Raw genomic sequence first — 13089 nt, 5'->3', positions numbered from 1 at the left:
CTCCAGGGCAGATTGGAAGAGGCCGTGGAGGTTTTTCGCCTTCCTCTGTAGCATGGGGCACGGGTCACTTGCTAGAGGATTCTCTGTTCCTTGCAGTCTTTAAACTATGATTTGAGGACTTCAATAGCACAGATATAGGTGTGAGGTTTTTTGCAGGCGTGGTGGGTGAAATTCTGTGGCTTGCGTTGTGCAGGAGGTCAGACTAGATGATCAAAATGGTCCCTTCTGACCTAAATATCTATGAATTCTATGACTATGACATGTGTACACCTGAATTTTGCTGTAATGATGGTTAGTAAGTACTGTATACAGCAAAGGGGAAATGATGAAGTTTTGACATTTGTCAAAGAATTCTGCAAAAACCAGGAAATACAGGCTGATAAAGACTACTATTTCCACCTTCTTGATTAAGAATCATTGCTGTGGAATTATGTCCCAGATAATGTTCAAACTGCTGAATCTATTTCAGCTTTTATATTTCAATTTTGCACAGCATTGACTTGGATTTCTCCAATGCAGCTGACACTGGGTAACTGTTCCCACTGTTATAAACAGTAAACTGCCATTGACCTCAATGAATGAAGAGGAAGATCAGAGCTGAACATTTTGAAAATTCCCCTTTTTCATTCCAGTACCTTTAGGCCTGGTCTATACTTGTGACAATGTGTAGGGTATGTGTACCTACACATCGCAGTGAAAAGCAATCTGCATCCACAATGCAGTACGTAGTTACATGCAACAGTAAAAGACTCTGGCAGCAGGATAGACAGGGGAAGCACTGCTTGGGCATGTACATAGGATATATATATTCTAAAGTTCTGGCATTTCTTTACTCACCTAAGAAGTGCCTTACCATCTACACTGATATTTATACCTGTGATGGGGGCATTCAGTGTCTGTACACTACATACAACCTTAAGTGAAGACATAGTCTTAATGAAAATCTAAACACTGAGAACTGAAGTCTTCTCTTTGACCATAGAGTCAATATTCAGCAGCATGGGTATCAGCTTTGCAAGTTTCCCCATACTGCCCTGTTAATCCAATCTGCCTCAAACCTCGGTCTCAAGAAACCATCTCTATAGGCATGAAGATGTTCACCATGTACATCTACTCTTTGGCCTCCCTTTTCAGTCTGCCAATAAGTGCCAATTTTTTTAACACATCCTCTAAGACATACTCCAAGGGAAAACTTATTTCATATAAGTAACAACAAATAAAAATCTATCAGATAACATTAACTTTTCACCACCACATTCAACATTTCGTCTGCTTTTAAGAAATTATAAGTGAAATGCCCTGCAGTCCATTATCCATTCTGTGAGCCATCCAGTCACTCCTGTTATTAAAACACCAGTTAGGGCGACTGCTGTCTGATGCCGCATAAGAATTCTTACAATTGTCATTGTAAAAATATCAGAAAAAGCACTACATAAACATACTGAAATAAGTATGGACCATCCTAAGTGTCATTTTCAACAGAAATTAGGTACTCACATGTAAGATATTTTAAGCTCCCACATCTTCACAGGAATGTCTCTTCTCTAACTATCCTGGTGTGCTTTCTAATATGTACCCATGCAGCATGAAACAACGTAAGTCAGAATAAATAGTTGGCAAAATATTGACCAGCTTACCTTCGGAGGGATAAGTCCCTGCAGCATGTTAATGCTTTGCATGATCACAAAGGCCTCCAGCATCTCTATCTTATATTCCAAGGTCTGGATGCTGAAGTAGTAGAATTCAGGGAATGATGAAGTGTACAGCTGACGCAGAATTTCAGCTTCTTGAGGAGAACGTTTTTTCAAAAAGCCCTATTATCCATGGAGCGGGGAGGGAATATCCTTTAATTTCAAATCAAGACTTCAAAATATTTTTAAACGCTCTCAAGATTTTAGTAAAACAGACTCAAGTGACATGCTGACTTACTGAGATTCAGCTTTCTTTGTTGGTGCAAACAGAAGGCCAAATTCTGCGTTCATGTGTATGTATAACTCCCAGCGGAAGTTGCACACACATATTAAAAAGCACAACTGGGCCAAAATCACAGCCAGTCATTCATGACTGCTCATGAGATAAAACTTCCACTTTAATTCTCAGTCAGCATAGCTGTTTCAAGTGCATTTCAACTCTGCAAAGTGGCTATATAAAAATGGAGTTAGAGGTAGAACTCAGGGATTAATTTAGCCTGAATAATATTTACGTTTGTGAGGTGCTACACCAGAACCCACCCAGATTTACCCCCCAGAACCCAGTTTGGAAGTTCAAAATAACTGAGCTGAGCATGTCTGGAAGCCACTCTGAGGACAATCATGCAGTCTTAAAATGCCTTTTTTTTTTTTTTAAATCTCTTGGCGGTAAAAATATACCCTGTCTAATTGATTCCAACAAATATATAGTACCTCATTCAACTCCCTCCCTCTCGTATTCAAACTAGTTCAAAATTGGAGAAAATTTAGTACCCACTTTTTTTGAATGTCCCTACATGCAACACATCAGTTCAGAGCTTTACAGAAATACTTATGCTTATCACTGCCTTTTAAATACTTATGTAATAAAGGATGGCAAAGCCCCAAGTTGCTCTACTAGGAATACTTTCATCTTTCATATTTGTCTGTAGTTCCAAAGAATAGTCTTGAGGCTTTTCTATGCATATTTTATTTTGGTGCAGGTTTTCCTGAGTTTATTGCCATTTCTTCTTTTATCCTACAAGTTCATTTTTAACTGTGTGTGACAGTAATTGGTGCACCAATATTGATGGCCAAAGTTCCATTTTTTCACCAAGGTCCTGGTTTTGTGTACTCTGACTCATCTCCAAGCTAATATTTCTCCAGATGCTAATTTCTCTTTTTCCTCACATATCCCTCCTTAATACACTTCAATACAGCATTCACTACTTGATGCTTATAGTTCAGAACAGTACTACAATAAGTTAAGAAGAAGCTAAATTTTCAATGTATCTGTAGTTGTACATACTATAGCAATGCAGTACTCTCTCCAAATACCTATGGCAGATTTAGATGTTTTCAGGCCAAGAGATTTAGAATGGAAAGAAACCATTCAAGTTTATTATTTCCTGAATGTGTCAGTTCTGCTAATAATAATTTTAATAGCTTTTCTTATATCTAGCACATGCCATGTTTTTTCCTTCAGGGATAAAGAAGGATTTAGGCGTAGAGAAAAATAATTTTAATTTGGTTACGGAAAAAAATAATCAAATCTGACAGTAAATGTCCCAGGAACATGAAAAACTGCCCTACACTCTTGGAAGATATAGTATAAATCATGACTACTAACAGCAGAGACATCTGACTGTTGTGCTGATTGACTGCAGCCAGGAAGCATACCTTTATAGAGAGAAAATATGACTATATATCAGAGGGTAGCCGTGTTAGTCTGTATCCACAAAAATGATGAGGAGTCCAGTGGCACCTTAAAGACTAACAAATTTATTTGGGCATAAGCTTTCATGGGTAAAAAACCCACTTCTTCAGAAACATGGAGTGAAAATTACAGATACAGGCATAAATATACTGGGACATGAAGAGAAGAGAGTATAAATAGATGTGCTGGAGAATAAATAGATGCTGTTGGTTCAAATGGCTGAGTCATGAGAGTTTGTAATATTATGGTCAGGTCTAAGGCCAGAGAAATAGTTTTAACTGTTAGTTTACATAGGCTTGTTGCCTTGAGGAATCACCCCAAACTGGTAATCTACCAGAGATTAGGATCAATTTGCCTTCATAATATCACATAACTCTGTGGTGAAAGATACAATCTTATGGCCCAAAGTCCATCCATTAAGAAGTCAAGAGCAGCTGTTCGTCTCTGGGTTAATTTCCCTCTCCTGACTCAGATGTGAACCATCTGATCCATACTCTTGGACAGGACAAAAGGGGTGGAAATTCTGCAGGATGGTAGGAGCTTGTAACCTGGCAGAAATCTCAGTTAGGATTTGTTAATCAAGAGCCAAGATATAGGATCAGGTAATCCCAAATAGGATAAGAGATCCTTTCCTACTGAAAAGATGGGTTAAGAGTTCCATTGTCTGAAGCTTTGTTTCTCACGACCAATTTGGGGACAGTGAATATGATAACCATTTCCTCTTATTTAAGCTTCTGATTCATGAGCTTCTGGATCTAGACTGTTCTCAGTGATAGCAGATGACCGAACAAGGAGTAATGGTCTCAAGTTGCAGTGGGGGAGGTTTAGGTTGGATATTAGGAAAAACTTTTTCACTAGGAGAGTGATGAAGCCCTGGAATGCGTTACCTAAGGAGGTGGTGGAATCTCCTTCCTTTGAGGTTTTTAAGGTCAGGCTTGACAAAACCCTGGCTGGGATGATTTAGTTGGGGATTGGTCCTGCTTTGAGCAGGGAGTTGGACTAGATGACCTCCTGAGGTCCCTCCCAACCCTGATATTCTATGACTCTATGATTCTTCCCAGAAGTTGAAGGATGTACATACAAGGGAAATTTTCATTTGTGAGAGAAAGCAATTGTTCCCAGTGATCATTTTCCCTGGTGAAGAGCTGCCAAGTTCATGATTCAAAAGAAGGTGTGTATGTTCGTCAGGAGATAGCCAAAGGTCCTGATGATCAGATAAAAACTTCTTGATTAAGCATCAGTTTATGAGTGTCTACAGGCTATTTGTGAACAGACTGGCTAACCTCTTTTGTTACACTTAACATATGTACATTAAGTGCACAGGAAATGAAGTGTATTGATTTTATGTTTAGATCTGCTGTCAGTGCCACTTTGCCAGTTTACATATATCACCGTTGGACTGGATCAGGATATGCTACTTCATTAGGTGATCCTCAGTCCAGAAGGCCTGACTGGATTGTCCTTATATGTAATAAATTAATGCTCTGAGCCCTCTGACCTCACCTTCCCTAAGAGGTCATCATCCATGGTCAGGAGTTTGAGGTCCAGACTGTGAATGGAGGATCCAGAAATCACATGGGCATCCTGTTTCCATCAGGACAATGAAATGATCGCTATGTTATCTGCATTTCCCTTCACATTTCTTGTTGGGAATGATTCCAGGATGTTAAAAGTGACCCTTGAAGCTCTCCTGTGCAATCTTGCCCAATGAGTCACCTCTCCACATACAGACTCACACATCCAGGAATTGCTACTGAATGGCTAACAGTTCTATGACACCATAAAAATCAGAGTTTGGATCTTGTCAAGTTTTCCCTGTTGGGAAGATTGACTCTTCCTCTTTCGATCTGAGTTGACCAACCTCCAAAGGGAATCAAAGAGCTCATCAACTGTATTTCCAAACTGTGTGTCTGAAGTATTGAGAGGGTGCTGTGAACCTTCTCCTGCAAGTAAGGCTTTAAGTAAACCATTGAAGACTAAATACAGATAAGTTCCTGCTCTTCAATGTAATTATGGTCAATATCAAAACCTTCAGGAACACCAAGACAAACAATACCTGTTTTGTCAATTAGCTAATACTGGTACTAGGGATTTCTGTGGATAAATCAGAGGAATTGTTAAAGAGCGAAATGTACTGGCTCCATTACTCTTAGTTCTAGGAAGGGGGAAAGGTCCTTTAGGTGGGCTGATGTGATACTTGTCTTGAAGCTGAAGAGGGAATAGGAAGACATGGAGGAACATAGCACCACAGAGTATATCCATGCTGCCCTCTCCCCAACCCTTACCTTGTCTGAAGTACATTCACTGCACTAGGAGCTATTGGGCGCTTGGTATTTTTGAAAACCAGGCCCTTTAAGAGCCTAAATATAGCTTTAGGAATTTGGCTTTAGGTTCCATATTCTTAAACATAGACTGAAATTCCAGAATGAAAAAGTGGAAAGTGTAATAGACCACCCAAGCTTCTAAAGACTTAAAGCTTCCAGTATTCAATACCATCACCTGGGGCATAGTTATGTTAATTGATCAGCTGGCAGTATGTTTAAGAGAGACTACAATTAATGCATTTACACTGTGTTTGAACTGAATAAACATACTGGATAAAATGAATAACCCCAAGTTATAACCTAAACACAATGAACTACTTGAAAATCATTGGTATTCAACACTCATTAAATATACCTCATTAATACTTCTACCAATATATTGAATCATCTAATTATTGTGGACCATACCTCAAGAACAGGGCTCCAGTTGAGAACTGATGAACTCATGAAAACCATGCCATTCCTTGACACAGTAGCAGGGGAAGCATTGTCAATATTATGAGGCTCAAACACTATTTTACAGTTTGGTGCCATCGGAATACGATCTCCATTAGCTAGTGTTAGGGTTCTATTATCATCCAGTACAGAGTTCAGGTTCTCAATCCAAATAGCATCAACAGGACCATCAAGAACTATCCAGATGTGCTCACCTTCAATCCAAAGAACATGTCTATGAAGCAAATCATATGGTCTCACAAGCATTATCTAATTACACTTTATTGTACAGAACATTGCACACTAAGTCTAATTGTTGTAACAACAAGAAATACAAAAGAAACTGTATTGATTCAGTTTGTTTCTACCAGTTTGAAATAAAGCATTTGATCGGTTGTTGTCCATATCCAAATGCTTATCTGTCCCACAACACATAAAGGTAGCATTATCTGCTGAACACCTGGTAATGCTTGTAACATTCTGGTCAACAGATTCATGGATTTTTACTATCTCCCATCTTAAGAATTTTAGCTCTTCATATAAACTCCCATTTAATTAAATCATCAAAACTCAGGGTAGAAATCCTGTACTTTAAAAAAAATAATAATAATACAAATCTTCTGGTTCCAAAGGTTTTGATGATGCTCAAACAACAATCCCTAAACTAAGTAGGAAATACTAGTTAATACAAGTTGTCAGAAAATTGTTAGGCACAATTTCATGTAGTTTTACACTAACTTTTATCATTCTGATCCAGCTCCCATTGGAGTTTATGGCCATTTTTCCATCTACTTTATTGGGAGTTGGATCGGTCTTTATTTCAACTGTTTTTTGTCTTGCAGAAGCACAATTATCAGTCTTAGATGAGAGCCATTTGCAATATTGTGGAAGTCTTTTTAGGCCAGTTAATCTGTAGATAATACCACCAAATTTCAACTACAGTAATTTACCTTAAATAATGTCTGATCACTGCTTACAATTTTTATCAATAGAGAAATGACTGCTCAATAGCCAAATACTACCTGACTGTAGTCACGAGTGACCCAGTTTTTGAACTAGAAAATTGAGTAGTCAAGTAACTTAATATACAACAAGTTTATAATATGGGGCTCAATACAAGTCTCCTTTGAAATAAATGAATGTTTCTGACTAAAAATGGATGGTGTGGACAGGCAAGGTTTTTCCTTTGTTTCCTTTACACACTGAAATCCCAAGTGCCTGTGAACATGGGTACACAAACACAGAAAGGAACAGGGTATGTTTTTCAAAGCCATTCCCTTAACGTCCAGCAGCAGGTGCAAAATTACACAAAGGGATACCTCCTCTTTAATTCTATGACCAATCCTTCAAAGAAAGGATTGGGAAAATTAGTGGAATAGAATTTGCCATTTTGCAACCTGAAGATGACACATTCTGAGTAGTGATTATTATCTCTCCGTGCAAGGTCGTCTTACTTTTGAAACCATATTAGTTATTTGCTTGAAAACAGCTTTTTGATTAATGCTTTGGTTGGTTCACTGGTTTGGGGGTGATGGGACATGTGGTGTTTTGTTTGTTTTTGTTGTGTGATTTACCTTTCTTGGCTCTCAAAGTTTTCCTCCACAGAGTGGAGAAAATCCCATCTGTCCAGTCATTGGTTGCTACATCAAGGCGACCAAACATCTGAGGTGCTGTGATAGCTTTGGGATTCATTCTCATTTCACGGTGTGGCTGTCCACAATCTACAAAGGTCAAATCAATCTGTCAACCTTTGGTATTTCAAGCCAAATGTCATGGTACGGCATTACACTAATTTACCACACAAAATTTGATGGTTGTTAGTGGTTTACTACTATCAGAACTGCAAGATTACTTTGAAAATTCATTTCTTCTTGTATATCAAATTGATAATTAGAGCTGTCAAAAATTAACAATAAAGTACTCCTTCCAGGCATGATGTGAAGGAGAAATCCATGCATTGACAAGTAAAGGAGAGCACAACAACATGATGACATGTATTCAAGGCCTTATTTAAGGTGGTGATTCTTTAAACTACATAGTTCCAATGCCTTTAATTTTCAGTGTACTTTTCTATATCTTGTGCTTGGAGTACCACACAGAAACTTTATTTTCTACATTCCCTCATTTTGTGCAATATGTTCTTGCTCATCTTGGACTAACCCAATTAAATTGTAGTTGCATGATTACAGAACTTCTCAAGCAGCCACAGGGAATGCATTCATATCACCAATATCTGACCTTTAAAATCCCTTTATTAATACAAGACTATGTTTCATTTTCCAAAAATGTCTCACGTTTGATCAGCAGTAAAGATGTAACAAAATCTTAGCTATAATAATCCTGAGTAAAGTATAGACAATGGACTTTTAAAAATATGACTTGCATTGCAAGAAGGAAATTTTTCATTTTTAATACCAGTAATGCCCAGAAGTGTAAAATTTTAATGCTGTACAAAAAATTAAGCAGTTTTGCAAATCATGACCTGACAAAACTACTGTAGTATACAGTCATCTGTGGGCATTATTACTTCAGATATTCAGACTGACAGATGTGCTGCATCATCTGTATCTTGGCAATACTCAGTAAAATATTCTGCAGAAACATACCAAAAACTCTAAGAAGGTACCATATTGCCTTTGAGTTCTTTTCTCAGTGAGAGCCAAAATTAAAAGATTAGATTATTTTAATTTTATGCTGGCTTTAACTGAACCAAGATATTGCATGGAAGTGCATTACAGTTTGTCCTCTCTCTTCAAAACTATTCCTTTACACTACATCTTCACAGGCAACTTGGCAAGTCTATCAGAAATCATATAAAACCAATGCTGTGAAGTAGTCAAGTAATAAATAGCCTCACAAAGCCATCTACAGCAACAGATAACTATCAACTGGCATAGAGGAATAAGAAAGAAGATGTTTCACTCTTGAATTAAACTAGTGTTAGGTTATGTTTGTTACTTTTGTGCACACCTTGGATAGTATTTCTGTACCATTACTATTTACATTATGTACTATTAACTGTATGTGCATGCATAAAGTTATCCAGGCATTTATCTACACTATTTACAAGTAGAAATTCACTGCATTTTCAAGAGATGCTTTTGTGAAGCTAAGGAACTGAAGACACAATTTGTACGAGTGTTGGTCCTTGGAGGTCAGGTCTGAAATGTAGTGCCCTTAAAACATAAGACTGAGGGTCAGTCCCAAAGGTCTAGTGACAATGCTCTTATTTACCATATCAAAGACCTGGATTTAAAGTCTTGACTCCAGACAGTTCCTTCCAGGGACAACAAATATGGAGAAAGCTGCAGAAGCAACATGCTCAGTTTTGTAACAGAAGATGGGGGAAAATTGCCTCAAAAAAGATACCTCTCCATCCCAAATATTAAAGTTTTAAATCACAGAATCCAGAAGCCCATCAAACCCTTCTTTTGACTAGAAAGAAGATGGCCAACAGATGGAACCCTGAGAGTATGAAATGGGGGGCAAGAAGTGGAAATTGTCATAATTTAGAACTATGGGTATGTCTTCACTATCCACCAGATCGGCGGGCAGTGATCGATCCAGCGGGGATCGATTTATCACATCTAGTCTAGAAGCGATAAATCGACCCCAGAGTGCTCTCCCATTGACTCCTGTACTCCAGCACCATGAGAGGCGCAGGCAGAGTCGACGGGGGAGCAGCAGCAGTCAACTCACTGCGGTGAAGACACCACAGTAAGTCGATCTAAGTATGTCGACTTCAGCTACGTGTAGACGAGGGCTATGAGAAAATAAGGTAGATTTCTGGAGACAAAGATGAACAACATCTTATGCTGTTAAAAATCCTTGCACTGTGCCTGTTTGATCCTCTTCCACAATTATCCTCATTAAGGGAATCTTCAACATTTCTTCAGCTCTGTCCTTTGAGACAATACACCCACCTGCCCACCCTTCCAGCTTTTGTGTTCCTTATTTTGCACATCTCTTAAATGAAAGTCTCTGACGCTCATACTGGTAAGCTGAATGTAATACAAGTACATGAGATCTTCTCCAAGATGTTATCAGTTTTTCCTTCTTAATTTGTTTTAATATTCTGCTTAAAATTTAGAGAATTAATCCTCGTTACTACTCAGTCATGAAGATTTGTGCACTAGGGCACCATACACTGAACTTCATCCTTACAATGATTTATCCCCTTTGGTAAAAGTAAACATTGTAAATTATTTGCAAGAATAACAGAATTGTAAATCTGCTTTACATAACACAAATGGCTCCGTACCTGTCATGGATTTCATCAGAGTGTGGATGCAAGTACTTTTACCTGCCCCACTAGGACCTAAGGCCATCATTCCATGCCTTACTTTCTGCGTTTCATACAGCTGGATAACTTTCAGTTTCCAGGGAGGATGACTAATTAGGCCAGCTTCTTCAACCTGTGGATATTGACATAAATCCAAACTATTGCTTCTTTTATGAATCAGAACAATTCGCTAATCAGATTCAAGGTATATATGCATTACAAGATCCTGATCATATTTAATTTTTTATTAAGTTTCAGTACTTCTAAAAGAGCACTGGTTGAAGCCAAGTAACACAACAGTTTCTACACTGGATCTCAGTATCCCATCTTCCACAGTGGCCAATGTCATATGATTTGAGGAAAACATACAATTCCAACAACAAATAAGTTTTAATACTGAAGGGGCAAACTTCAATATTGATGCAAAAAATGAATGATAATTTATTCTTATAATGTTAGGTTGTTACAAACTTGCCTGTATCTTTACTGCATTGTAGCAGATACAATTATTTTCATAGACATGATTTTGGAGAATGTGATAAGCAAATAAAAACATAAGCATGTTAGTTATTTAATTATAGGAAAGGTTCAAGCTAAGGAAATTCTGAGGAAATCTATTTTTTAATCAACATGACAGGTTCCCTCAGTGTCAAAGAAGAAAAAGTGATGTTTATTACCCTGACTCTGGAATACAAATTTATAGATTATTTTGGTTTAACATCCTATACTATTTTTATACTACATTTTCAAAAATTAAGTTATGATTCATGTTTTGTATAGAACTACAAGTTGAAATGATATAAATGGTAGCTTGTTTAAAAGAATGTGAGGTTATTCTCTGTTCAAGACAAATTATGCCTAGGATATGATTTCAGAGCAATAAAACAACGTTAAAAAAAAAAGAGGTCTTTTCACCCTCTTCTCTTCATTTCCTCAGTTTAAACCCAGACAAAGGATTTAAGAAGTCTTATTGCCTTTTATAGGCACTCTGAAGTCTCCACTTAGCTTTTAAGAGAACATATACAGATGGGAAGTGCTTTGGTTACTTCTAACCCCATGTTGCAGCTTAAAAAGTGAAAACTTTTGTTTAGTCATTAAATGATTAAAATGGCATAAGCTTTTTTGAGATGTATATTTGTAAATGTGCTACATCTAAATCCAAATAAAAACTTCTTGTTTATGCTCTTACTTGAATAGTAAGATATTTTATGTACAAATATAGCACGGTCGTTTGACACTGTAACTCATTAATGGAAGAAGCCATATGAGTATAAAAATATTTAATTTCATTGGGAAATTAGTTATCTGACAGTCATCATAATGGGACATCCCCAAAAGACGTGGCCCCCTTGCAGATCAAGCACCACATGGATCGATCTCTGGCTAGGTACTTAAGGTAGTTTGGCAGAATACTTAGTGTGTCCATCATTGGCAATGTGCCATCAAAGCTTTTGGCACCCATAAAATTGCCATCTGTATAGTGGCATTCCTTGGTGTACACACCTCGGAATTTGTTGGTCTTCGATTCTTCACGTTCTTCAGCCTTCCTCAATGCCCATGTTTCACTTCCATATAACAGTTGGTATAACTGTGGCTCGATAGATCTGCAGCTTCATAGCAAGCTTGATGTCACAACACCCACACAGAGGCAGCTGAAGGACATGAAACATGGTGGCAGCTGCTGCTATACAAGCATCCACATCTTTTGAACTTCCTCCAGCACTGCTTGACACTTACCAAGTATTTGACATTCCTGATGTCCCATCTGGATGGGTTAATATTGAGCTGGTTATAATATGGAGCTGGAAGCTGCTTGATGTTAATGGCCAGGGACTCAGATTTATCCAGATTAACAACCAGGGCAATGTGCACTGCTTTTTGCCTGACCAGATCAACTATCAGCTGCAGCGTTTCCAACTGAGCCAACAATACAATGTCATTACCATATTGGAGATCTCAATGCAGAATGGCGGTCAGCCTGTCAACACTGGCACCTGCTTTCTGAAGCTTATCCACCAACCTATCAATGCCTACCTCATCTGATCCCACAAACTTGCTCAATGCCCTGAACAAAAGGCCTGATGGAAGTCTGTAAAAAGTGCAGCTCACGGCTTATTAAATGCAGCCATCTTCTCAAAAAACTCTCTAGATAAGATCTGGTTGATCACATTGAGTATCCCAGCCTTTGCCACAAACTGCATCACTGCATCAAGACATTAACAGGGAGGCAAAAAAACTTGCCCTGGCACTGACTATAGATGCTACATCCAGCCTCATCGCCCTTTTTTGAACACAAGCAGATTAGCCCTCTTCTAGTCAACAGGAATATTAGTGTGCCATATGGTCTGGAGGAACCTATTCAGCCACAGTACAACAATACCCTCTCCTGTCTTTTGCAACTCAGAGATGAGGTTACAAACCTCTGGTGCCTTTCCAAACTTGACTTTATGGACTGTGATGCAGATCTCTCAGCTGAAGGAAGGCAGCTCTACTGTAACATCCTGCCCCTCTTCAAATGCAGAAGGGACTACAGGGGGATGGACAAACAAGGATCATCTTGAAATGAACTTTCCATTATTGGAACTGATCCAGCAGACTCTGGCTGATGCAGCCACCTCAATATTTAACTTAACAAGTTGGGGTCATGTTCCCTCACAGACACTG

General features: G+C 38.3%; 1 protein-coding gene across 1 annotated transcript in view; it reads right to left on the bottom strand.

Moving 5' to 3' along the window:
• DNAH5 (dynein axonemal heavy chain 5) overlaps nucleotides 1-13089 on the bottom strand; it is a 309924-nt gene that overhangs the window by 120966 nt on the left and 175869 nt on the right. Inside the window, exons 41-44 of the mRNA XM_037893325.2 lie at nucleotides 10405-10558; nucleotides 7718-7864; nucleotides 6117-6358; nucleotides 1638-1814 (exon numbers count right to left, since the gene is read on the bottom strand). Of these exons, the coding sequence (XP_037749253.2) occupies nucleotides 1638-1814; nucleotides 6117-6358; nucleotides 7718-7864; nucleotides 10405-10558 (720 nt within the window). The remainder of the gene's footprint in view (nucleotides 1-1637; nucleotides 1815-6116; nucleotides 6359-7717; nucleotides 7865-10404; nucleotides 10559-13089) is intronic.

Source organism: Chelonia mydas, chromosome 2 (genome assembly GCF_015237465.2).
Source record: "Chelonia mydas isolate rCheMyd1 chromosome 2, rCheMyd1.pri.v2, whole genome shotgun sequence".
Lineage (NCBI taxonomy): Eukaryota > Metazoa > Chordata > Testudines > Cheloniidae > Chelonia > Chelonia mydas.
The sequence above is the reverse complement of the archived record's forward strand: the minus strand, read 5'-3'. Positions and strand labels throughout refer to the sequence as shown.